We start from the raw sequence: 27,902 nt of genomic DNA, 5'->3' as shown, positions 1-27,902 counted from the left end.
TTACTAGAGCACAGTCCTCGCTAAGAGGGAGTGTTGATTTGGGGTAGCATCGGATGTGCTCTAGCCACGAAAATTGATGGAGAGGCTAAAGCACATGAGATCTCCAATACCGAGAAATGGTTTAAGCAGAATCTAACCAATTTGGGAGATATTAAAATATTTTTAATGGAGTCCATAAGTCTAAACTTAGGGAAAATAAAATATGAATGAGAATTAATATAAAGTTGAGTTAGAATGGTCCAAAAGTTATGGATCAAGCCAGATGTAATCTTAGCCGTTGATTAGGGACTTAATCTCGGCCGTTGAAATGTCAACGAGAAAAGTATAAGAGGAGGCTTGAGGGTCACTTGGAGAATACACCGAGTTGATCAAGAATTAGATTTTTTGGGGCAAGGCTTGTTGAGGAAATCGAAGAGTGATCTGAGTTGTAGCTGAGGGGCAGTTAATGCAGTAACAGAGAGGCAGAGATAGTACCGGGAACATCAACGCAAAAGCCAGGAGAGGGTTGACGCAAAGCCAGCTAGAGGCCATGCAGAAGCAGCTAGAGGCCACGTAGAGGCAGCCAGGAGCTACGCAGAGCCTGAGGAGGGCCAGTGTGGGAGACGTAGAGGCTCAAGAGGCTGACGCAGAGCCCCGAGAGGCAGATGTTGGGCCAAATAGGTTGACGCTGGGCCAAAGAGGCTGACGCAGACCCTAGAGGATGATGCTGGGAGATTTTGTGGGGCAAATTGGGGTTGATATCTGTCTCCGACTGGGAGGTACTACTACCGAGGGCATTCTCTGTTGAGTGAGCCATTTCTGGCACCCAGATTGTATTCTGAAACTGCTTAATAATAAAACCCTTAGACAGTTGCATTTGGGTTTTTCCGGGCACATTATTCCAAAAATAACAGTGTCACTTGTGTGTTTGTTTTTCCTTCAGTTGATGATCTGTATGTGTTGAAACTTGAGACTGTACTTGTATTTATTTTCAGTATTTACATGGTAAATAACTTGTTAATTAACATACCAAGTAGGAAAAAATAAATCAGAAAGTACAGGACGGATTTCTAACAGTTAGACTTAGAAATTCCAACAATTTGTTGTGCATGATCCGCGTGCGATTGTGGAATAGAACAGAGAGACATCTATGCCCCTGTGCAATTAATCTGCAACCAAGTCATATATCCGATAACTGGAGCAAGTTTGGAGTGCGTATGATGTGCAGTTACAATATCTTATGCATTAACAGAAGTCTTGTACGTTGGTTTTGGCTGTGCGATAGTATGATCCCTGTAGCTGCAATGGAGAATGTGATGAGCAGACCTATACATTGAGCATACCATTGTCAGAAACCCAGTTGCAAGTGTTTCAGACAGAGGTGTGATTGAGGAGAGATGCAGTCATTAACAGATTGAGATTTTATTTTTTTGGGCGCACTCCAGGTTTTATCTCCTCAAGCCTTGCATTTATTAAAAGTAATGGGTTTGCAATTTATTCAGATGTTGGCTAATGTATAGCAATCAAAATCTTACAGTCAACCTGCAAGAAACTTTTTAAAGTACCCTGAACCGTGACATAATCATTATAGACATTTATTCAAATCTGGGTTTGTTTAGGTACATATAGCAGATTAAAACTAGATCGTTGACAGCATTCTATATTGTCATAGATGTTGCACTGTCAACATTATATATGCCTGAAGTCCTATTATAGAGTTGTGTGTGTGTGTCGACGCCCTTTTTATTTGCTCAAGCCTTGTAAGGTTACTAACTTACTACTAACCTTTGTATTGCAATGATCTAAGTCTTGCCTCAATGTTGATTAAGTTGTTGCTAGGGTTTGGAGAAAGTTGAATAGTCTATGTTGCAACCATAGTATTCTATGACAGAATCGGGTTATAGCCATGTCTTGATGTCATAGTAGAAGTGCATACATATTGTTTATTGTTGGTCTAGAATGTGTTAAATTTGTTCAGATGGAGTTTTTAAAACCTCTTATGTCAACACAACATTAGTACATCAGTGCACTGCAATCTAGACCAAAAATCCAAACTAAACAACGGACCTTTCTCAAGAGGGGTCTATGCCATTCTTGAAAAAGAACAGCCAAGAGATGTGTAGAAGGGGCAGGAATTAGGACACAAAGTTTTTGCACTAAGGACAAGCATGAAGCACATGAGGGTTACAATGAAAGCCCTTTCCATATTAGAAGAACTAGACACATTCCTTTCCAAGATAAACCAGTTAGAGGGGAAGAAGTTGATGTGGACTTTGGAACCCTCCATGCTAGCTTTAATATAGCCCAAGTTTTTGGAGTACCCTTGTTAAACGGTCACACTTCCAGTTGCCTCTATTCTTAGTAGCATCATGACGTTGATTGCCCCTCTAGCTACTAACAATGATGATGTTATCAGGAGAGGCTCTAAGCTGATGGTAGAAACCTTGCGAGACTTGGATAACTCTGTGGGTCCTACATTTGGGAAGAAGCTTCAAGTTTTAAAATTATGGCCATGACTATTACTTATGAAATCATGTTTGATCTAGAGTGTGATGACTTGATCCTGCAAATGTTCCAATGCTTTTTCAGCATTAGGAGACATCATCCTGACTCAGTCAAAACACACATGCAGTCCATCTTATCATTATGTATGAGGAGTCGTGATGCCATTTGTCGGGAGTTGTAGTCTCGATTGTCGTCTGTTTGGAGGAGAGAACAGTTGGTCTCACCTGCTACTTATGAGCAAGCCGAAAGGCTGGTTGAGCAGAACATAAATTTGCTCAAGAGGCAATTGACCAGGGAGGAGCAGCTAAGAGTTGATGGGACATGCAACAAGAATGGGTTAAGGAGAAAGGGTCTTTGCTTCATCTGCAAGGAACCTTGGGGACTTGACCACTAATGCTTGAGTTACACAGAGCGGAAGAGAGAGGTAGATCAGGGGGAAACTCATTTTGACCTTTGAGTTGAGGATTCTTCTAAACAGCGTCAGCAAGCATGTGGGGATGATGGCAGTAGCTGCAATATCCATAACTATCTTGTGAATAGCTTTGATGAGCAGTAAATTATTCCCATATGGGGAGGCGACCAAGGAGATGAGCTATCAGTGGCAATCCAGTATGGTGAGCACATAGAGGAGCTTGAGCAGACCTGTAGAGATGCTAACAGCAACCCAGATATACATCCATGTTCGATGAGTCAACATGTGCAGCACACAGTGAGCACAGTATGTGTGATGGGCCATTTTCCGAGAGTCAACCAGCGGCTCATCTTGAACCCATGGTGGAGGATGAGAAACAATCCCTGGGGCCAGCCATTGATGAGGGTCATACAGTTGTGCAGGCTACTAGTAGGGAGGTAGGATTTGTAGACATTGGTCATCAGGAGGTGCTGGGACCTGACAGGACAGTTTTGCAGGTGATGAGTGGACCAGTGGGGCATGGAGTTTCTAGTCAAATGAGGGAGGCTCTTTTGGAGATAGTGGTGCATACAACTTTGGGTTTACCCATTGACGAGGCGCAGGTAGATGTAGTGGCAGCTATCAAAGCTACAGTATTTGTTGGAATTTCTAAGTCTAACCCGTTAGAAACCCTTCATGTACTTTCTGATTTATTCGTACCTACTTGTTCTATTAATTAATAAGTTATTTACCATGTAAATACTGGAAATAAATTCAAGTACATGCTCAACACATTACAAATCATCCACTGAAAGAAACAAAACAAGCACACAAGTGACACCAATGTTTTTGGACCAATGTCCCCAGAAAAACCCAATGCGGGAAAACCAGTGCAATTATCTAAGGGTTTTATTATATTACGGTTTCTGAATACATTTTGGGTGTCAGAACCAGCTCACCCAACAGAGAATAATCTCGGCAGTAGTACCTCTCCTTCGGAGACAGATGCTCCAGCTGAAACCCTAGATAAACACTCCAGCAACTCCTCAGCTCCAATCTACCCCCCGAAAAACCCCAGCGTCAGCCTCTAGGGACTACGTCAGCCTCTTCTACTCTCTGCGTCAACTTTCCCGGCAGTTCCGACAGTTCCCGGCAGTTCCGATAGTTCCCAGCAGTTCCGGCTTCTGCCCTCTGCGTCAGCTTTCTTAGACTGTTTCAGCAGTTCTTGGCAGTTCTAGCTATTCCCGGCAGTTTCAGCTTTTGCCCTCTGCATCAGCTTTCCCGGCAGTTCCGGCTTCTTCCCTCTACGTCAGCTTTCCCAGCTGTTCCGACAATTCCCAGCAGTTCCAACTATTCCCAACAGTTCTAGCTTTTGCCCTCTACATCAGCTTTCCCGGCAGTTCCGACTGTTCCCAATAGTTCCGGCGTCTGCCCTCTGCGTCAGCTTTCCCGACTGTTTCGGCAGTTCCGGTTGTTCCCGACAGTTCCAGCTTCTACCCTCTGTGTCAGCTTTCCCGGCTATTGTGTTGATCCTCTCGGCACTATCTCTGCCTCTCTGCTTCTGTATTCACTGCCCCTCAGCTGCAAATCTGATCACTCTCTCAACTTCTTCAGTGAACCCTGCCCCAGAAAGTCAAAATCTTGATCAACTCGGTGTGTGTTCTCCAAGTGACCCTCAAGCCTCCTCTTATACTTTTCTCGTTGACAAATCAATGGTCGAGATTAAGTCCCTAATCAACGGCTAAGATTAGATCTCGCTTGATCCATGACTTTTTGACTATTCTAACACAGTTTTATATTAATTCACATAAATATTTTCTTTTCCCTGAGTTTAGACTTAGGAACTCCATTAAAAATATTAATTGTTTTAATATCTCCCAAACTGTTTAGAATTTGCCCAAACCCTTTCTAGGTATTAGAGATCTCATGTGCCTTAGCCTCTCCACCAATTTTCGTGGCTAGAGCACATTCGATGCTACCCCAAATCAATAGTATTTCTAGGCAGCGACCCTCCAAGAGTAAATAGACAGGGCATGCAACATGAGTTGCCCACTTATAGGAAGAGAGGCGGGGATTCCTAGACATATTTGGTTGATCAATTGGGCAAAGCTGCATGAGTTGACCATGGTGCAGCACAGTGGACTCATACCATATACAGGTGCATATGCATCCAATCCTTCCCACGAGATGGATTGTCGGGAGATTATGAGTCGGTATCCTATTTGTTGCACAATATTCTCAGTCGAGAGCATAGTGCAGCAGGGACCCTTAGACATGAGGAGTACTACATGCTCTAGTTGGCAGTGGTAGGTAGGCCAACAACTTTCCAGCACTTCAGGCCTGCATCTACATAGTGGAACTGACCTTGGCCTATGCCAAGGGTTGGGCTAGAGAGAGGTAATGTGTTGGTACGCAGTTGATGGAGCAACATTCATAGCCAGAGCTATAACACAGTAGAAGCCATGGAGCATTGATCCCTGGTGGCATTGGGATACGGAAGGATTTGTTGATGACACGCTCAGTCAGAGATTGGTCTGGGATCCATACATTGAGGTGTTCGTTCATGATTGGGTGGCACGGAGGCATTATATCACCCAGTGGTTTGTATGAGATCCAGGTATTGGCTATCAGCTGCACAGGACCACCAGGTCGGTCGACAAATATGGATTGCTTGAGGGCAAGCAATCTTGGGGCAGGAGGATTTGTCATGTTACTTTTTCTGGTTTCCCTTATGGCGTGGTCGGGATGGACTTCCATGGTTGGAGGCAACTAGGTCACAAACGCAGGGTTACTCTATTAGCGGGCCTAGGAGCTTCTAGAGGGGCTTAATGGGGTTTTAAGGAGTTTCTTTGGGATCTCATGGCATTCGCTTGGCATATTTCATCATCTTCACAACTTGCCTTTTGTTCAATTATATTCTGACAACTTTCGGAAAACAAGGTTATTATTGAGCCTAACTCAATTAATTATGCTTAAGGTGGCATTCTGAGAGGAATACTTAACGGAACACCTTAATGTAATAGCTCGTTGAAACCAGAACGAGAAGATCTACAAGATGGGATGGTCAGTGGGGGATTTTCAATGGCATGAAGAGGCATGGTGGCCAATTTACCATTTCCTCACATTAAAAGGATATTTTAATGAATTAAAAAGCAGGAAATGTGTTCAACGATTAACATAATAATAAAATAAGAGCTTCTAGAGGGGTCCATTAGATTTATAAAAGGAGGAGGAGGGGGCCATTAGAGGACAGCATGGATTTGATCTTTCTTCTTGTATGAGAGGTTTGAAAACTCGATTCTCTACTCCATTTGTAGCCCCAAGATGGAAACCCTCGGGTGATTCAGTGAGATTGAGCGAGTACCCATCTCCCCTTGGTGAATTCATCCAGAATTCACAAGAGAGCTTAGCAATGACATTTCAGTTCAGTTTTGGAGGGCCAGCATAGCATTGGAGCAGCTTCTTGAGGCCAGTTTTCTATCTCAGCTATTTTGTTGTATCAGCTTGCAAACTCCAATTTTCTATTATAAATAAAAGTTGAGATTATTTCTACTCGTTGTATTATTGGATTTCATTCACTCTATTTGTTATATTTTACATGCCAATCTTCTATTAAATGAACGGTAATTTTTATGGCGAAATTCTGGTTGGGTTAAATTTATGCAAAATTAATCAAATATCCCATTTGGGATTTTAGACAATCAATGCCACCAACATTGAGTTGCATAGAGGGCTTGGTGCTCTTTATTAAATGCTACCTCCACAACCTCATACATTACAGAATCCAATGGAAACATTGTAATCCTGCCAATTCCAAAATCCTGAAAATTGTTGTCTCCTAAATTTTGAATAGGATCTACAATCGTATTTTCTCCATATGATATCCATTGAGGCGGAAACAAGCTCAAACAACCTGAAACAATTAATGATGTGTTAAAAAATTCACTTTCATTTCAAAAATTTAACATCATACAAGGCCCTAGCTTTGAGTATTATGCTACCCCACTCAAAAATTATTATTTTCATTTTTTTCTTCAATTTGAGTTCCATAGGTCCTTAATCACATCGTACGATACCATATGCAAACAGCTGGTTTCATACAGAACCAGCCAATTCAGTGAAGAAAGGCCAGCTCAGCACCAAACTAGCTTTGTCGAGTTCATGGCAGGCGGTTGGACTGGTTTTGCCTCCAAACTGATTGGATTGGCCAGTTCCATTGGCTTCGGTCCAATTCCAGTAGCACAGGCACACATCACCAACCCCTGGGGACATGTTCCCACAGGGAAATTGGAGGAAACAATAACAACAGAATAGAAAATGAGGACCAAAGGAAGCATAATATGCACAACTGCACTAATGCAGCAGCCATGCTTTAAGTGTTAACGCAGCAGGAATACAAGCTTTGAAAAGTTCTATTGTTTCTATGGACTTACAAATTCTGCGAATAAGTCTGACCTGGAGTGATTGTTATAGATGTTCTGAACACATTTAATAGATGGAATTGCTGTGATATACATGTTAATTAATCAGAGTAGAGAAGAATATGAGAGAGCGAAAAATGAATGTAAAATTACCTGAGGAGGCTGCATGATCTGCGTTGAAACATACTGAGAAACAACTAACAGCACCGGAAGAACAAGATAGGCTAAAGTGTCCTGCCATCCTAGAGGTGGATGTCCATCCTGGAAGAAAGAAAACGAACCCATGCATTATAGTCATTATTTCACATTATTTTCAAATTGAAAAGAAGATTTTGGGTCCTAAGTTCTAACTGGCCAAAGGACATCTAAACAATCGATTGACAACTTCTACATTCAAGCTATTAGGCCTATAGAGTAGTATTGCATAAGCACAATGTAAAACTAGCACATGTGCAGAAAAAAATGAAAACACCATAAAATATACAATGCTATTCTATAGTGTTCAATGTCACACCCAAGACTTTTCAGGAAACATGTTTAGTGTCATGATGATATGATCCATTTTTTAATCTCAAAGTGGGTTACAGGCAACCAAACTTGAAATGAGAACATGTTAACCCTTCACTTAGCAGGGGTACCTATAGTAAAATTCTTGCATATATTGAGAAGGGCAGATTCTGGGGGTGAGATGGTTCTGTTTGATTGGCTGGATACATCTTGAATTTTTGGTTACTTTCATGTTTCCCAAGGAAGCTCACATTTCCCGAGGCACTTGATGTTTATCGAGGCATGATCACACCTTGCAAGGCAGATTTGGGGCTGTTTGTGAACATGTGGATACCTCCTACGCATGCCATGTGGCACTTTCTTGAGCACTGTCCTATGTGTCACCATGTGAGCTGATTTGTACATGATTAGGTGACCGATTTGCACATGTGGCAGCAGTTCGAGGCAATATGGATGATGTGGAGAGTCCTACTTGGACAATTTGATGATGTGTCACTTGCTTGGCACACTTCGGTGATGTGGACAGGTCTTGGTTGAGGCATTTTGGGGTATTAGTGAGCTGGAACAATGATTAGTTTCACGTCACTTGGCTGTTGGAGCATTTTATGACCATATCTGTGACTTAAAAAGTCATGGAGCTGCCTTGACCAAAGGTATGACCCTGGGGTTTCATTTGGAGCCTTAAATGAAGACATTTGACAATTATTTGGCTAGGTCAATAGAACTGTTGTAAAAATTCTGCCCTTGCATAAAGATTACTTGATATTATTGCAAGAAAGGAGGAAGAGGTTGGAATCTTGGTAGCTAAGGAAGATGTTGGACCATTGTTGAAGAACCTTCACATGCTTTAAGGATGGATTTGGAACATATCTTGCCTTGAAGGTGCCCAAGTCAAAATTGTCAAAGTAGCCATTGAGCATTGGGACAGAATCAAGGTGGATGTTGGAATCTTCTTCACCAAGGTTGTGGAGTCATCAAGCAAGCATGGACCATTCAAAGGGGCCTTCAGAGGCTTAGCATGGCATCATGGGCCATTCATTCCTTCTTGGGTGGTGTTATATGCTCAAATGCATATGGCATGGAATGAAGACTTCATTACCCAATGGAGGAGGCATTCGTAAAAAAAATTGAAGATTAAAAGTCAACAGGGCATCTATGCCACATTTTCTCTCCTCTCTATAATTTCTCTGATATTCCATACCCCTGCGAGGGATTTGTAATAAATGTCGCTAGCATGATGAACTTTTGTAAAAAGCTTAGGCGACTTGGGGCCTAGTTAATAAGTGAGTCCACTCTAGAGTGTTTTTTTCACTCGACCAATTATTTTTGCTCTTCAGCAATAAATAATTAGTTGAGATTTTTCACTCAATACCACCAAAGTTGGAGCGTGGCTTAATAAATAGGCCTTGGGTCCATCCTAATGTCTAGGGTCAATATTCACCATGTTAGGTCATATCCAAAGTCTCGCGGAATTTGACTAGGTCTATAGGAATTTTTAATTAATTAAAAATTCTCGCAGAACAGGATTTTTAATTAATTCCCTATGTAAAATTGTAAATAAGTGGCTCTAGGATATGTTGGTGGCATGTGGGTACTCGAAATTCATGCTCACAACCCCAACATTATCCTAAGACCCACTTTGGGGGTCAAAAAAATGAATTTTACCCCTTGAAAAGCCACTTTTTCTAGTAAAAGCGGCAAAAAGAGAAGAAAATTTTTAAAAAATAATAATAAGTGGAGACCAATGTTGCACAACTCGTACTCATATAAGACTCGTCTGGCTATTGACTCGATGACCCGTATAAGACTCGGGAACGACCCATATAAGACTCATATAAGACTTGGAAAAATACAAAAAAAAAACTTTAAAAAAAATACGATCTCCCAAAAAAATTTAAAAAATACGAATTTTGAGTGGGTCCACAGGTCTTATGCAGGTCCTATGCAAGTGACCCGTCTTGCTATAGAACCCGTCAAGACCCACGGGTACTCACGGATCTTATAAGAGTCATGCAACACTGGTGGAAACATTATAAAAATATGTTTCCAAGTCAAGGGGAAAAATAAAGTTATGTGGCTTTGAATTGATGTCAAAGGAGTAGTTGGAGGCTAATTTGGCAGCCACATTAACAAGTCAGGTTTGTGACCAAGTGAGGGCCCATTTGACTGCCAGTGTTGTGGCCCAAGTGGTAATTTCCACCCAACGGGTTGTATCTCTCCTTGGTGCTCATGGATTGCTATCAGCTTAAGTGGGGGACAACATTGACAGATGGGACAGATCTTGTCCCCCACCTTATCCCCCACTTAACTCACACGTTGGCACACATATTAGCTTGTGGTTATACGCAGCTCTAGCTAAACTAATATGCAGGTCTATCAAGTAGTGTCTATGCATAGTAGTTGTGTAATGTCCTTGATTTTTAGAGTGCGTAAATTGCTAAGGAGTCTTGCCTAAATTTTGAGGATATTAGTAAAAAGGAAGCAAAATTATTAGAAAAAAGGAGGCAGATATTGTTTTGGCGGCAATATTATTTTATTAGAGAACGACAATGTTGATTTGAGGTAGCATCGGATGTGCTCTAGCCATGAAAATTGGTGGAGAGGCTAAAGCACATGAGATCTCCAAGTCCCAGAAATGGTTTGGGGAAATTCCATCCGATTAAAGAGATATTAAAATAATTAATATTTTTAATGGGGTTCCTAAGTCTAAACTTAGGAAAATTAAAATATTAATATATAAAATTGGGTGAGAATGTTCTAAATGGCATGGATCAAGCCAAATCTAATCCTAGTCGTTGATTAAAAACTTAATCTCAGTCGTTGAAGACCCAACAAGAAAAGTATAAGAGGAGCCTTAAGGGTCAGTTGGAGATACACCAAGATTGATCAGTCAGTTCGATTTTCTAGAGCGGGGTTTGCTGAGAAAATTCAAACTAGAGATATGAGTTGCAGCGAAGGGCAATGAATACATAGCAGAGAGGCAGAGATAGTGCCAGAGGGTCAGCGCAGTGATTGAGGAGGCTACGCAGAGGCAGTAGGAGCCACGCAGAGGCAGCTAGAGACTACGCAAAGGCCGAGGGGCCTGCGTGGGTGACGCAAAAGGCCAAAGATCTGACACAGAGAGGCAAAAGGCTGACTCAGAGGGTTCTAGAGCTACGTAGAGACTAGCAGGGCTGACGTAGAGCCTTGGAAAAGCGCCGGAAGGTTTTTCGTGGGGCAGACTAGTGCTAAGAAGCTGAGTATCTACTTCCAAGAAGAGGTATCATTGCCGTCTAGAAATCTCTGTTGGGTGAGCCAATTTGGCACCCTAGTTGTACTCAAGCAAGCTGCTTAATAATAAAACCCTCATAACTGCTGCACCGGTTTTCCGGCATTGGGATTTTCTGGGAACGGTTGTCCAAAAATAACGGTGTCCCTTGTGTGTTTGTCTATTATTTCAATTGATAATCTATATATGCGTTGAGACTTCATTTGTGTTTATTTTCAGTATTTATATGGTTAAATAACTTGTTAAGGAATAAACAAGTAGGTGAAATAAAAAAAATAATGCAGGAGGAATTTTTGACGTGTCAAACTTAGAAATTTCAACATGGTATCAGAGGATTGCAGATCACAAGAGGACTGAAGGCACTAGCATAATCAGAAGTATTTGCAGCAGTAGTAGTTGTCCCGAGAGACAGAGTTGCTCCTAAGCAGAAAGCGGAAGAGAAGGAGTGACGCAGAGTGCCTGCATCATCATTTCGAGCCAGAGAGAGGGCCAGTGCAAAGGCAGAGAGAGGTAGAAGAGGCTCACGAAGAGCCACATCATCCTACTCAGCCTACCTCATTTCGAGGCAAAGAGAGGGCCAGCGCAGACGCAGAGAGAGGCGGAAGAGGCTTAGGAAAAGCCATGTCATCCTACTCAGTCAGGTAGGCTTGACGCAGTTGACCACAGGAGTGATTTAGCCTTTGCTGGATTGCGCAGAGCTGGAAGGCTTAGTTTCTTCAGTTGTTGGGGCATAGGGAGTTGTGGGCAAATTGTGGATTAGAAAACTGGTGGGGTGTTGTTGTTGTTGAAGTAGAACAGTACCTAACAGGATTGAACCAAGGTAGAAAGAGTCGTTGCCTTGATGGATTTCTAGCCAAGAAATCCAGATCCAAGTTGTGTTGATTTGGGGTAGCATCAGATGTGCTCTAGCCATGAAAATTGGTGGAGAGGCTAAAGCGCATGAGATCTCCAAGACCCAGAATTGGTTTGGGCAGCGTCTAACCAGTTTGGTAGATATTAAAATAATTAATATTTTTAATGGGGTTCCTAAGTCTAAACTTAAGAAAAATAAAATATTAATGGGTATTAATATAAAATTGGGCTAGAATGTTCCAAAAGTCATGGATCAAGCCAAATCTAATCTTAGTTGTTGATTAGAGATTTAATCTCGGCCGTTGATGGACCAACAAGAAAATTATAAGAAGAGGTTTGAGGGTCAGTTGAAGAACATACCATAGTGATCAGTCATTCTATTCTCTAGAGCGGGGTTTGCTAAGAGAGATAGAATCAGTGATCAGCAGCGACGGGTAGTGAATACATAGAAGAGAGGCAGAGTTTGTACCAGAGAGAATGCAGAACCCGGAGAGGTTCAGGCAGAGGCAGCTGGGTGTTATGCAGAGGCAATCAGGGGTTGCGCAGAGCCAAGAGAGGCCAGCGTGTGAGACGCAGAGGGTCTAAGCGATGACGCAGAAGCTCTAGAAGCTGACGCAGAAGCTAGCAGAGTTGACACAGGGCCAAGAGGCAGTGCTGGAAGGATTTCGTGGGACAGACTGGGTGCTAGTGAGCCAGGTAGGGTGACACAGTCCCTATCAGAGTCACGCAGAGCAGTGTGAGCTGCAATTGTTGTTGTGGGATCGTTCATCTGGTGATTGATCAGCCAGAATATCGTTTCCGAGGAGAGGTACTACTGTCGAGGGCATTCTCTGTTGGGTGAGCCATTTCTGGCACCCAGGTTGTATTCTGAAAACTGCTTAATAATAAAACCCTCTGAATAGCTACACCAGTTTTCCCGGGGACATTGGTCCAAAAATAACGGTGTCACTTGTGTGCTTGTTTTCTTTCAGTTGATGATCTATAGATGTTGATATTGTACTTGTGTTTATTTTCAGTATTTAAATAACTTGTTAAGTAATTAAACAAGTAGGAAGAAATAAACCAGATAGTGCAGGAAGAATTTCTAATGGGTTAAACTTATAAATTCCAACAAGTTGTAGTTGCAATGAGGATCAGAGAGGAGCGAATCGACTGTTGGCGGGAATATTTCCAGCAGGGAAACCAAGACTCAGAGGGAGTCTAGGAGAGAACTTCCAGGAGGGAAGTCAAGACACAGAGGGAGTCCAAAAAAGGAGCGGAGATGGCAATGAACGGACTGAGGGATCATGATAGGTTGGATGGGGCCTCCAACTTTGTCATTTGAAAGGCCAGGATCCTGTCTGTTCTGGATAGACATCGCATCAAGGGCTTCGCCTTGAGAATCGTGGCTATCCCAGTCAACCCAGCTGATAATGAAAGGTATGAGGATGCAATGGCGAAGGCAAAGTGCATAATCCTTGATGGGATCAAGGATCATGTAGTATCGCATATTACCGAGAAAAACATGGAAAAGGAGATGTGGGACACCTTGACGACATTGTATCAAGGCACTTCCATGCAGAGGAAGATGCTATTGGAGAATCAACTACAGTCGTATCAAATGCAGAAGGGGAAGCAGATAGATCTATACCTCAGCAGGTTGCAAGAGATTTGGGACCAACTTACTTCCATAGAGGCCACACCGGATCAGGAGTTCATGGTGAGAACCACCCTAAATGCAGTCTTTGAGGATTGGGAGACATTTGTCCAAAGCATTTTGGGCAGAGCTTATCTTCTAGGATGGGAAGAGATGTAGGCAGCTCTTCGCCAAGAAGAGATCAGACGGTTGACCAAGGCGATAAGTAGTAGCAAAGGAGGTCGGATAAAGAAAGAGGAGGAAGAGGATGTTGCTCTCGCATCTGCAGGACAACAAGGGAAGAGGAAGAAGAAGGACATCTCCAAGGTGAAATGCTTCCATTGTGGGGAGTTGGGTCATTATGCAATCCAGTGTCCTAGGAAGAAGAATAAGGGAGAGGCTTCTAACTCCAAGGCAGCTCTGGCTAAGGCGAAGAAAGAAGTCGAGACAGATGACGACTATGCCATAAGTGCTCATGCACCTCTAGAGAAAAGGTGAGGTGACATCAAGCTATAGTCAGGAGGACTACAGAAGATGAGGGGCAGGATCCTTGAGGTACCCAAACTCTTGGATCATATCCGGCCACGAGATCCCCGAGTGATAGTAGCATGATGATGGATGTCAGTAGAAGCAAGATGCGGATGGAGCAACAAGGCAGTGCTAGAGCAGATGTCCGTAGCAGCGCAGTGGGGGTTGCAGCAGTGCGAGAGGAACAGAGGTGGTTGCAGCAGTGCAGAGAGGCACAGAGATGGTTGCAACAGTGCGAGAGGCATAAACGTGCTTGCAGTAGCACAGGGAGCACAAGATAGCAGCAAAGGTAGCTTCAGCATCAGGAGGCTTCTGGATTGACAAGGATGTCAGTGGTTGGGTAGATTAGTTACTTACTTCTCGGTAACTGAGTTGCAGTGCAGCAGTTAGCAGTGGTAGTGCTATCGGCAGCGTGTTGAGAGCTAAGTCACCGGATTCGTCCTAAACCCCTTGCGAATCCCGAATCCGGCGAATCCGACACGATTCGGTCTGGATTCGTGTCCAAATCACAGGACACGTCGTGTCCGAGGGCGTGTCGCTATTTTCAGGGGCGTGTCGCAATTTTAGGACACGTGTCCGGTTTCCAGGACTCGCTAAGCTCAGTGCGGGAATGAAAAGGGCGTGTTTGCTCATAAAAATTGTCATTTGGCAAGTGATTTGTGCTGTTGGCAAGTGATTTGTGCTGTTGGAGCAAGGAGTAAAGCATTCAGCAAGGAGAATCGACCAGGTAAGTTCTAATCTCACTGTTCAAACTTCAGTGTTTATGGTTTACGTTGAGCAGCTCCATTACCAGTCAAGCCCTTTGACAATCCTCGGTCTCGGTCTCCAGCTCCATTACCACTCCAATCACACTATTATTCAACGGTCAACCACTCCAATCGCAGCAAAGAAGGGTTATAAACTTATAAGTTGTGACTCGTGAGTTATATTGTTATCTATCAGCCGCTCAGCGTCTTCTAACTCATATGATAATAACAGTAGTGTCATGATCTTGATGGTCGAGTAACATTGTCAATAATAGAGACCGGTTATGGCAGTGAAATATTAAATATATGATGGTGTGAAGTGTCTTTATAAGACAAGTAGTAATCTACTTAACAATGAGACTGTTCTGTAACTAGATGACATTGCAGAACAGTGATCCCGATTGACATTCCTCTACAGAAATGGCATAGAGACTAACTTCTAATTTATGAGCTATCGCCTGTCATGAGACGTATAGAAGTATTTTGGAAGACTTGATAGTATAAAATTTAAATAAAACAGTGAGGGTATGGTCCAGCAAATAAAATTTTGTGCCGAACACCTACAGCAAAGTTATAACGAAACTTCCAAAGTTCCAAGTTGTATGATTGTTGTAACTTGAAGGTAATCGACTAAGGTACAGTTCATTACCATCTGATTTAACATTGCTTTTGAATCCCCTGTCACAATCTGCGTTTGTATGCGAGAGTTGTTAACTATATTCAAACCATAAAATACAAAGTTTGTTTAATGACTTACCAAATTTCCCATACATAAGATGATTCAATCGTTCTTTTAAGACACACAATAACCCATTCTGCACCTGCCAGCCCATACCTGACTTTTTATTATATATCAAATTTATTTTACTTTTAATTTTATATAATTAAGAATGTCATATTCAATGTACAATACTAACCTATGAGATAAATATTACAATCTCACCTGTAAAATACAGCTACCATCTCATATAATTATAATTTACAGTGTTGTTCAGTGTTGGATTGATGGAACATTGGAAACCTTGCATTGTAAACATTTTGATCACAGAGCTGAGAGAATCGATGTTTCAAATCTTGAATGTTGTGAGCCTGTGACACTTAAAATTGATTAATGCACAGTCAGTGACCAGATTAACATTGTGTTAGGTGGTGTAATGTCCTGAGGGGATTTTTTTCCCTTAGGGTTTAAGAAAATAAGAGAATATTGCACCAAAATTCCAGCACTTTTTCAACTATCTTTAATGACCATAAAGATACAGTAATAGGCAGATAAATAACATCAACAGTCCCTTAATTTATATTTCTCACAGTCCCTCCATTTTTTTGCATTTTTTACAGCAGTTTGTATATGATTTTCATTTTTTATTTACAAATTTGTGCATGCTTTGTAAGTTTGTTCATTTTTTTTACAGGTAACAGTGTTCATGGCTCAATCAAAGGCAGCAGCAGTTAGGGGGCAAAGGAAGGGCAAGAATGTCATGGGTAGAGATGCCCTTCCTCCCCCAATATCATCAGAGTCTGCTGCAAGTAATGTTGAGGGAAGAGAACTTAAAGACAATGATAAATATCCATTGTGGAAATATGTCACAAGAGAGGATGGGCCAGACAACAAGGGAAAGGGAGGAGGCAATGTGCAATGGAAATGCAATTTTTGTAACATTTCTTTCAAAAGCACATATTACCGTGTGAAATCACATTTGTTGGCTTTACCTGGTTGTGGGATTGGATCTTGTAGAGCTATTACTTCACAAAAGAGAAAAGAATTGCAAAAGGAGGCCAATGTTGGTATGGAACATGTGGCACTGGCTTCAAAATCAAAAATAGCCAAGAATGAAGACCCCCTTCCATTTTTGAGGAAAGCCAACACCAAATTTCCATTTGAGAGTTCTACTTCTACTGGGGGACAAGCATCAAAAAGAAGATCACTTGGTCCAATGGACAAGATTTTCCAAAAAGAGAGACGGGAAGAGCTTGATCTCACCATTGCCTTCTTCTTCTATCAAAACTTCATATCATTTAATGTTGCACGTTCACCTTTATTTGTTGAGATGTGCCGAGCTCTAACTCAAGGGGCTCCAGCAGGGTATGTGCCTCCTGGGTCAGAGAAGCTGAGAACCACATTGTTGACGAAGGCAAAAAAAGAGGTGCAAAAAATGCTTGAGCCTATTGTGGCAACATGGCCAACATCTGGGGTTAGCATTGTTTCTGATGGATGGACAGATCTAGCACAACACCCAATCATCAACTTCATGGTGTCTTCCTTGAATGGTCCAGTTTTCATGAAAGCAGTGGATACACTTGGCGAATACAAGGATGCACAATTTATGGGTGAGTTATTTATTAAAGTTGTTGAAGATGTAGGTGTTGAATCTTGTGTGCAAATCATTACAGATAATGCACTTGTTTGCAAGGCTGCTCGCATGATTGTGGAAGCTAAATATCCACAAGTGTTTTGGACACCTTGCATTGTCCATTCATTGAACTTAGCACTGAAATCCATTGCTTCTGATGTGCTTTGGATTGGAAGCATTATTGAGGATGCAAGACATATCCGTAACTTTGTGCAAAATCATACAAATGCCCTCGCTATCTACAAGGAGTACAACAATCTATCATTGTTGAAGATTATTGATAAACGGTTTGCATCTTCATTCATGATGTTGAAGAGGTTGAGGTGGGTCAAGACCGCTCTTGGGTCCATGGTTATTTCTGAGTTTTGGTCTTTTTGGAGAAAGATAGATCAGGCAGCCTCTAAAAGGGTGAAGGACACAGTGTTAGATGATGCTTGGTGGGAGAGGGTAGATCTAATTATTCGGATCATGGACCCTATCATTTCTTTGCTTCGAGTTGTAGATACAGACAAACCCATCCTAGGAGAGGTTTATGAGGGATGGGATTCCATGATTGAGTCTGTGAGGAGCATTATTCTACAGAGTGAGTGCCCCGAGTATGAGACATCAACCTCTTCCTTCTGTGATACCATACAGGATATTCTTGTCAGCAGATGGGACAAGAATTGTACACCTTTACATTGTTTGGCTCACTAATTGAACCCCAAATGCTACATCCATGAGTGGTTGAATGGTGAACCTTCCCGCAGATTCCCTCCTCACATGGATGGTGAAATCTCACAGGGGAGGAAAGAGGCATTCAGGCGGATTTATTAGGATAGTGCATTGATTGCTGAGGTGGAGGATGCCTTTGCGGAGTTTTCCACTGGCAGTGGTCGATTTGGAGGTTATAATGTGATTAGAGACAGGGGGGTTAAGAAGCCCTATTCTTGGTGGGCAAATCATGGGGCAACAAGCCCTCCTCTTCAGCAGTTAGCCATGAGGCTCCTCTCTCAGGTGACTTCATCCTCTTGTTGCGAGAGGAATTGGAGCACATATGGGTATTTGCATAATGTGAAGAAGAGCAGGCTTGAGCAGTCCAGGGCAGAGACAATGGTGTATGTGCACACCAACCTTCGTCTTATTTACAGGTAGAGGGAAGAGTGGTTGAGGGGAAAGACAAAGATGTGGGATGTCTTTCCTGATGATATGGGTCTGGACACCACTGTTGAGTTGGCATTGGCCAACATGGATCTCAGTGATCCAGTGCTAGACCCTGTTAGTTTTGATGACTTAGAGGGGTCAACCTCCATACCAGCAGATGCAAAGGCGACTATGGATACAAGGGAGGAGGAGGATGCAGAGGAGAGCAGTGGGGACCATGATGATGGGGACAGTGATGCTGATTCTGATGCCGATTGATGCCTTGAGGCTTGTATACCTGTAGGCTGTAGTTGTTTTATATTTTCTATTTCTATTTGCCAATGGCATTGCACCAACACTACCTATGTAACACATTTTGATTTGATGACTTAATGAGAAAACTACAGTTGTCAGTTTGTTTATCTTACTATCTTGTAGTTGTAAGTTGTCTTTCAGTTATGAATTATGAATCATGATTTAAATTTTTAATAGATTTATCATTTATGTGACCAGTACCACTGACATTTATTTGAATTTTGTATGTACTATGCATGCTAATAGCTATAGATGAAGATCTATGTTTGAAATCAATAAATTTGTATCATTAATTAAAATTTGTGTAAGAAATATGATAATATCTAATTTTAAATGTATATATATATATATATATATATCTATATATATATATATATATATATATATATATATATATTTATTTTTTTATTTTTTTAATAAAATAATATATAGCGTGTCCTATTCCGGGGGGTCAGCGTGTCCGAATCCGACACCACGAATCTCGAATCCTACGTGTCCCGAATCCCCGTGTCAGGTGACTTAGGTTGAGAGGGAGGTGCAGTACAGATGTAGCAATGGCAGTGGCAGAACCATGGGCAACAGTACAAGAGGCAGCAATGCAGTGGATGTTGGGTAGCAGGCCAAGCATCAGCACAGGTACTGGTGTTGGATGATCAATATAATGTTCAGCAGTGGAGCATTACTAGAGCACATTCCTCGCTAAGAGGGAGTGTTGATTTGAGGTAGCATCGGATGTGCTCTAGCCATGACAATTGGTGGAGAGGCTAAAGCACATGAGATCTCCAAGATCCAGAAATGGTTTGGGGAAATTCCACCCAGTTAGATAGATATTAAAATAATTAATATTTTTAATGGGGTTCCTAAGTCTAAACTTAGGAAAATTAAAATACTAATGAGTATTAATATAAAACTGGGTGAGAATGTTCTAAATGACATGGCTCAAGCCAAATCTAATCTTAGTCGTTGATTAGAGACTTAATCTCGGCCGTTGAAAACTCAACAGGAAAAGTATAAGAGGAGGCTTGAGGGTCAGTTAGAGATACACCAAGATTGATTAGTCAGTTCGATTTTCTGGAGCAGGGTTTGCTGAGAAAATTCAAACAAGTGATCTGAGTTGCAGCGAGGGGCAGTGAGTACATAGCAGAGAGGCAGAGATAGTGCTAGAGGGCCAGCACAGTGATTGAGGAGGCTACACAGAGGCAGCTAGAGACTACACAGAGGCTGAGGGGCCTGTGTGGGTGATGCAGAAGCCCAGAGAGCTAACACAAAGAGGTAGAAGGCTGACGCAGAGGGTTCCAGAGCTATGTAGAGGCTAGCAGGGTTGACACGGAGCCTTGGAGAAGCGCCAGAAGGTTTTTCGTGGGGCAGACTATTGCTGAGAAGCTGAATATATTCTTCCAAGAAGACGTATTATTGTTGTGTAGAAATCTTTGTTGGGTGAGCCAGTTTGGCACCCTAGTTGTACTCAAGAAAGCTGCTTAATAATAAAACCCTCAAAACTGTTGCACCAATTTTCTTGCATTGGGTTTTGTCGGGGACGATTGTCCAAAAATAACGGTGTCCCTTATCTTTTTCTATTATTTCAGTTGATCATCTGTATATGAGTTGAGACTGCATTTGTGTTTATTTTCAGTATTTATATGGTTAAATAACTTGTTAAGGAATAAACAAGTAGGTAAAATAAACCAGATAATGCAATAGGAATTTCTGACTTCTCAGACTTAGAAATTCAACAGACGACAAATTCTATTTTATTAGAAAAAGGCGGCAAAAGCCACTTAGTGGAAAGTGGCCCCCACCAATATAATAGTATTAAAAAGGGGAATCTAGAAGCTTGGAAGAAGGCTCAATAGAAAGTTATTAAAGGATAGGGAGACTCATTTGCAGAGTATTCTCACTAATCATTTTCTAATTGCAGTTGGTTGAAGATCTCAAGTGAGTTCACCCAGAGGGTCTCAAGGGAAATTCTCCACCCAGTTTCGGTAGGTTTAATTGCTACCCTAGTTGGACCCCCAATTTCAGTGGAATTTTTGCCACCCTAGTTGGGTTTCCTACCTATCAGACTATCATTGATCTTCTTGCAGGGGGTTTAGAACTAATAATTCTTTAGGCAGGAAAAGCACACTTACAAAGGGGTCGAATTTCTTAGGAGGACCGAGTTCATCTTACAAGGGACCAAAATAATTGTGCACAAACAGGGCCGAATTACTTGGAGTTTTGGGCAGCAAAGAACCAACAAATAGCTGGATGAAGTGACAAATACCAAGGCTGAGTTTGATAGAAAAATTCTTAGGGCCGAGTTGATTGGTTTTTGAGGAGCCCGAGTGCTTTCCTGTGGGCATAATTCCTCATATAATCTTAGGGCTGAGTTCCAAGTGGGTGCTGATAATTCCCTCAAGAGGTCGAATTCCTTTTCAGCTAAGTCACATGACACGAGGACACAAGACACGAAGGACACATAAATACGAGTATTCGACACAAGACACAGCGACCCCAAAAACCAAACACGGGGGACACATTTTATATATATATATATAGTGCCTGATCCATATTTTTTAGAAAATAGAGCACTATAGATATAAATCATGAAGATATATATTTAGTATTTACTAGTTAGTTTATTAATTTACTACACAATGATGTTCACAATTCAATGTTCATTGTTCATGTTATTAACAATTGTTCACGCACATAAGAAACTACTAACTAGAAATTTAGAAATATCATAATTGATAAAATAAAACTGGATATTTAGAAGAACCTGTGAACTGTGCTCTAAATGTGAAGTTGCGAGCATTGTGCTCAAATCCAACAAAATTCCTCACACTGCATAGCAAATTCGATTTCGGCAGCGAGCAAAGTCCACTGTGGTGAACAATGACAAAAAAAACCCAAAACTAAACCAAGTTGCAGGTTTTAAATGTCACTTTTTGTGGGACACGTGTCCTAAGAGCCAAATACGTTAGGGCACATTTTCGCCATGTCTAAAACACGTGTCTCGATTGGAGGGCACGAAAAAAAACATTTTTGACACGTTTTGTGTCCGACGTGTGAAATACGGGACACAAGACCCAAAGGGACATATCCTGTGACTTTGCTTTTCAGGAGTGGGTTGAGCACAATATCCAGAATTTGACAAAGGGGTCAAACTACTGATTTGCAGAGGGTCGAATTCTCCTTTTTGGTGGTTGTAGAGTTACAAATTCAAGGGGATAGAATTGCACAACCTGTGTATAACGTGGTCATTTCCAAGAAGGCAGAACTGGGCCGTCATTTGCGAAAACAAATTCCCAGGTTCTTCACTTCTGCACTTATGTTAAGAATTGTTATATCGGTTAATGGAATGACAGCGGTGCTTTGGTGAAGATTTAACTAAGTTACCGCCTGTTGTTGTAAACTTTCCAGCATTCTCAAAATGTTTGCTAAATTTCTGAAGCAACTGCTGTGGTGTTATTCCCAATTGTAACAGAAAATTCCTTCTATGATAGGGGTTTAGAAAATTGAAGGAAATTTTTTGTACATCTTAACCTTGGTACATTATAGTGGGTATCAAAGCATGACTTTGGCCAGCTATGGGTGATATCAAGGAGAAGAATTCGAGGGCCAGAACTAAAGGCCAAAGATAAAATGCTCCCAAGTCAAAAATTTGAAGTTCACAACCAAGATTTCACAAACATATTATAACAATTGGATACGTAGATATCATTCAAGATGGGACATCTAAGCTTTTCTCAAATAAGAAAAGCATGCAGATTCCAGGTTGTTCGTGATCTTTTAGATATCAACATTCCTGAAAATACTATATGCAAATCATGTCAATTCGGTAAGCAAACTAGATCTCACTTCATCGAAAAGGAAGGGTCAGCTAGTAAGCCTCTTGAACTTGTTTATACTGATTTATGTGGACCATAAAGGAAAAAGTCACCTCATGGAGAAGAATACTTGATATTATTGATTGATGATTTTTCCAGAATGTGTTGGATAGGTCTTCTAAAGCATAAAGATGAATCATTTGAAAAGTTCAAAGCCTTCAAAGCTTTGGTTGAAAATGAATCAGATCGCAAAATCAAATGCCTCAGATCTGATTGAGGAGGAGAATTTACCTCGGATGAATTCTTTGACTTTTGTGAACAACATAGAATAAAAAGGCAATTCTCCACCGCAAGCACTCCTCAATAAAATGGAGTGGTAGAAAAGATGAACAGAATTGTTCAACAAATGGCTCGTGCTATGCTAGATGAATCTGGAACTCCTGCAACCTTCTGTGGTGAAGCTGCATTCGCCACCGTCGCTATTCTCAACCAAGCAAATGTTCGGGTAAACAGCACTCAAACTCCACATGAACTTTGGTATGGTAAGACTCCTACTGTAAAATACTTCAAAGTTAATGAAAGCAAATGTTACATAAAAAGGACTAATGAAAAACCTGGTAAGTTTGAACCCAAAGCAGATGAAGGTATTCTTCTTGGCTACTCTTCCCGAAGTAAAGGATATAAATGTCACAATAAAAGACTTGGGAAAATTATTGAAAGTAATGATGTTGTGGTTGATGAAACATGCAAAAATCCAAAACAGATAAAAATCGAAGATTATGACAATGAAGAAGACGAGGATTATTTTCTCACATCAAATCACACTGATTCTAAAGAAGAAACCAATGAAGCACCAGAAGAAGAGATAACGATAGAAGAAAAGACTCCATCCGATATGTTCGGAAAAATCATCCAGAAACTCAAATTTTAGGGGAAAAAGGGGCAGGTGTGCAAACTAGAAGAACCATTGCCAAAGCTTCAAGTTATCTAGCATTACTATCTTCCACTGAACCTCAAAATGTAAATGAAGCATGCAGAGATGAATGTTGGGTCAAAGCCATGAATGAAGAACTTGAGCAAATCGAAAAGAATAAAACTTGGGAATTAGTTCCTAGACCTCATGATAAGAATATCATAGGAACGAAATGGATATTCAAAAACAAGCTGAACCAAAATGGAGAAGTTATTAGAAACAAGGTCAGACTTGTTTGTAAATGATATGCTCAACAAGAAGGTATAGATTTTGAAGAAACTTTTGCAACTGTTGCTAGACTTGAACCCATAAGAATGTTTCTTTCTCTTTCTAGTTTTCAAAAATTCAAAGCATACCAAATGGATGTAAAATCTACGTTTTTTAAAGGAGATTTAGAAGAAGAAGTCTATATTGAACAACCATAAGGATTCATTCTTGTAAATGATGCAAAACTTGTATGCAAACTCAGAAAAGCTTTCTATGGTCTAAAACAGGCTCCAAGGGCATGGTATTACCATCTTGACAAATATCTCCACCAACATGGTTTTTCAAAGGAGTCAGCAGATAGCAATCTATATACAAAGATGGACATTGGTAAATTGCTAATAATTGTTGTGTATGTTGATGAATCATTTTTGATAACAATGAAGAATCCATGAGTCAGTATTTTGCTTCAGTAATGCAGCAAGAATTTGAAATGTCCTTGCTTGGTGAGCTTACCTATTTTCTTGGTCTACAAGTTCAACAAAATAAAGATGGTATTTTTCTCTCACAAACCAAATATCTCAAACAGATCCTGAAAAAGTATAGCATGGAAGATTCTAGAGTTGTTGATAACTTGATGTATATCTGAGTGATGATGATGCTTTGATCAGATCTGACAGTGAACAAGTGGAACAGGTTCAGGGGTAGAACATGGTTGATGATAATTTGGGAACTAATGATGGACATATACAGGTTGCCGGTCTGGATGTTGTTGACAGATGTTGCTAATGGTGCAGATCATATGATAGTTGTTGATGACTATCATGGCCTTGTTTAAGATATTTGGTCTCTGTTATATATGTCATGTATAACTTTTAATGTAACGGTCATGAAAAGACCTAATTTGTAACCCCACTATGCATGGGATGGATGATGTAATGTTTCTTGTTTTTGACATGTATAAACAATTGATATATCCCCACTTGGTTGGGTGGATGAGTTATTGGTGATAGGAAGGTGTTCTTCTTTTAAGAACATCTTTTTGCAGATTTTGCTTATGCTCAGGTGGAGCATGGACTCAATCATGGGAGCTCAATCAGCACACTTTAGCATATTAGAGATTTCAGCATGCACTCAGGGGGAGCATGGCCCTTTGCCCTTGATGACAAAGGGGGAGACTGACTTGGTGTGGTTGTTGCCATCAATTCCAAAGGGGGAGATTGTTGGCATTATGATGTATGTGTTGTACTTGACGGCAACCCACTTGTAGCAGAACAACTCCTGTATATGGTAATTAGATGAATCTACAGAAGAGATATCAAATGTGACAGAATGCATGACAGTGGTGTTTACCGATGTAATGAAATGCAGGGTAGCTTCAAGCAATCAATTCAGAAGGCAACTCACTCAAATGAAAGTATAGCAGGTCATCAGCAAAGAAATTACAGATCAGTCTTCACAGAATGAAGAAAGAGAGGTATACGCACATTCATCATTGACCAAGCTGTGTATACACGCAGGTTCACTGTATACAAGTCGCGTATACGTACACACGCACTTTCACGGAAGGAAAAGCACGTATATCTTAGAAAACTAAGTGTTTGGTCCGAAGTATTTGGTCCATGGTATTGGTCCAAGGTATTGGTCTTAAGAGGTTTTGGTCCATGGTATTGAGAAAGGTCTAAAACTATAAAAGGAGGAGAAGATCATTAGGCCAACGATGCAAGTATCGAATATCTGATGAAGTGTGAGATCTAATATGCAGGATATTGGCTTATGGTGTTGTGCTTGATCTAAACCAAGGATGAACCTTAGCGTTTGATGAAGGATAAGATCTAATGATGTATCAGGATCTCAAGGCTTGAAGTGAATTATATTTATGTGGTTTGATCATTTATCTGAATAACTGGCGCATGTTGTAGTCTGTAAATATGATGATTTGGGTATGACTGAAGTCTGGAATAGTTGTAATGTTTAAATCATCATTTACAGATCTGTACGCAGGTTCACTTTAGAAAAAGAGCGTATACACGTTGGTTCTACATATCAAAGCAGCATATACATCATAAATTTGATTTGCAGATCTGTACGCTGGTTCGCCTTGAGGAAAGTGCGTATGCACACAGGTTCGACACATGCAAGTAGCGTATACCTTATAAAATATGTTTTAGTTGCTTCTGTTTGCTATTGCAATGTTCTGGGTTCTAGCTTGGGTTCTGGTTACTGTATTCTGGTGACAGCATTCTGAATGATTAGATTGATGGAGTGATTGATTGATTCGGTTGTGGTTGGTTCAAAAGGAGAGTGGTTGAAGATTGATGTTGTTGATGGATCCAGTCTAAAAATTTATGAAACATGGGCCCTGGAAGAAAAGAGAAGGTTGTAGCCTTCTGTAGGCCGGCACCTATGTACTAGTAAACATATCAGTTAGTACAAGAGCTAGGGGGTTGCGACTCCCTTCTAGTAGAAGCTAGAGAACAAGAGAAGGTTATAGCCTTCTGCAGGTAGAAGCCTGCGTATTGGTATAAGACTACACCAGTACAAAAATTGTAAACAAAATTCTCTTATTATTAAAAGAAGACAGAGACAATTGCAGCAGGTGGTTTTCACCCACATTGGGTTTCCACCTTATATCTTGGTGTTCATGTGTGTTACTTATATGTGATGCTTTATTCTGTTTTTATTGCACTGTCTAATGAATTCCTGATATACTGGTTAAAGTTCAATGCATGGTAATTTGGGTAAATCAAAATATCTCTGCATATACGTTGGTTGCATTAAGTACAGTTGCGTATACACACTAGTTCACTAAACTAAAGTAGCGTATACAAATCAGTTCTGAAAATTAAATTATTGATCTGATTCATAGGGTCTTATTATTTTGCAGTAATAATTTCTGAATACAATCTCTAGATGCATTCCCGGCAATCCAGTTATAGAGAATATCACTGACAAAGAGATAAGTGAGGTTACCTCACACTATCACTAGAAATCCTAGTTGATCCAGCCACTGAATGAACTGCCCCTAGCTGCCTCTGCGCAGTCACTACGTCAACCCAACGTTACACCCTATGGGGACAACGTCACCCCTTCAGTTGATCGATTTGTTGCTCAGGAACTTCGATTTGTACCTCCCAGTCTCACACCCCGGCTTCCGGCTTCTGCAATCGATTCCTTTAGCAAATTTTCGAATTCCCTCTTGGCTTTTACGCTGCATTTGCATGGCTCTGTGTTGCCTCTGCTGGATCTCTATCTCTCTTCTCTGCTGAGTATTCTCCGACTAGGACAAATTTCCCTTCGAATATTATCCCTGCCCCACTACAAAATATCATTATCGAAAATCTCTCGGCAGCTACTCTGCTTCAGAAATTCGAACTTTTGATCTCCCCTTTGTGTGTTCTCCAAGTGCCCCTCAAGCCTCTTCTTATATCTTTTTGTTGGACAACCAACGGCCCAGATTAACTTCTAATCAATGGCTTATATCATTTTGGCTTGATCCTCGTCCTCTTCTAGAAGTTACACCCACAATTAGATTAATACCCTTAATTATTTTAATTTCCTAAGTTTAGACTTAGGGTCCCATTAAAAATTAATTATTATTTTAATAAAATTGACTCCGGGGGGAATTTCCCAAAACGATTTCTGGGTATTGAAGAATGCATGTGTCTAATGTTGATTTCAGGTAGCATCAGATGTGCTCCAGCCTTGAAAATTGGTGGAGAAGCTAAGGCACATCAGATCTCCAAAACCCATAAACCGTTTGGAGAAATTCCACCTGGATGAAGAGTCATTAAAATAATTAATATTTTTAATGAGTTCCTAAGTCTAAACTTACGAAAATAAAAACATTAAAATGTATTAATAAAATATGGGTGAGAAAGTTCTAAGTGACGAGGATCAAGCCAATTCTAATCTTAGCTGTTGATTAGAGACTTAAACTCGGTCGTTGAAGACTCAACAAGAAAAGTATCAAAGGAGGCTTGAGGGTCAGTTGGAGATACACCAAGTGATCAAAGAATTCGATTTTTTGGGGAGAGGTTTGGTAAGGAAATCGAGTTAGTGATCAGAGTTGCAGCGAGGGGCAGTTCAGCAAGGGATTTTCATCCGAGGCTGAAGAATACATAGCAGAGAGGCAGCACAGTGCCGAGAGAGACAGCACAAGCCCTAGAAGGGTTGACACAAAGGCCGAAGAGTTGACGCAGAAGACGTAGAAGGCTGACGCAGGTGACGCAGAAGCTACAAAGGCTGACGTTGGACCTCAAAGGCAGCGCTGGGGAGATTATGTGGGGCAGACTGGGAGCAAATTAGCAAAT

At 41.0% G+C, this 27,902-nt stretch overlaps 1 protein-coding gene across 1 annotated transcript in view; it reads right to left on the bottom strand.

Annotated features, from left to right (window-relative positions):
• The window catches only part of LOC149205664 (inner membrane protein PPF-1, chloroplastic-like), a 335,124-nt gene that overhangs the window by 129,881 nt on the left and 177,341 nt on the right, over positions 1–27,902 (bottom strand). Inside the window, exon 7 of the mRNA XM_089395137.1 lies at positions 7,450–7,557. Coding sequence (XP_089251263.1) covers positions 7,450–7,557 — 108 coding nt within the window. The remainder of the gene's footprint in view (positions 1–7,449; positions 7,558–27,902) is intronic.

Source organism: Pinus tabuliformis, chromosome 1_2 (assembly GCF_031772625.1).
Source record: "Pinus tabuliformis cultivar Carrire ecotype Pingquan chromosome 1_2, CPIR1, whole genome shotgun sequence".
Taxonomy (NCBI): Eukaryota; Viridiplantae; Streptophyta; class Pinopsida; order Pinales; family Pinaceae; genus Pinus; species Pinus tabuliformis.
Note: the sequence above shows the minus strand (reverse complement) of the source record. Positions and strands in the feature narration are given on the sequence as shown.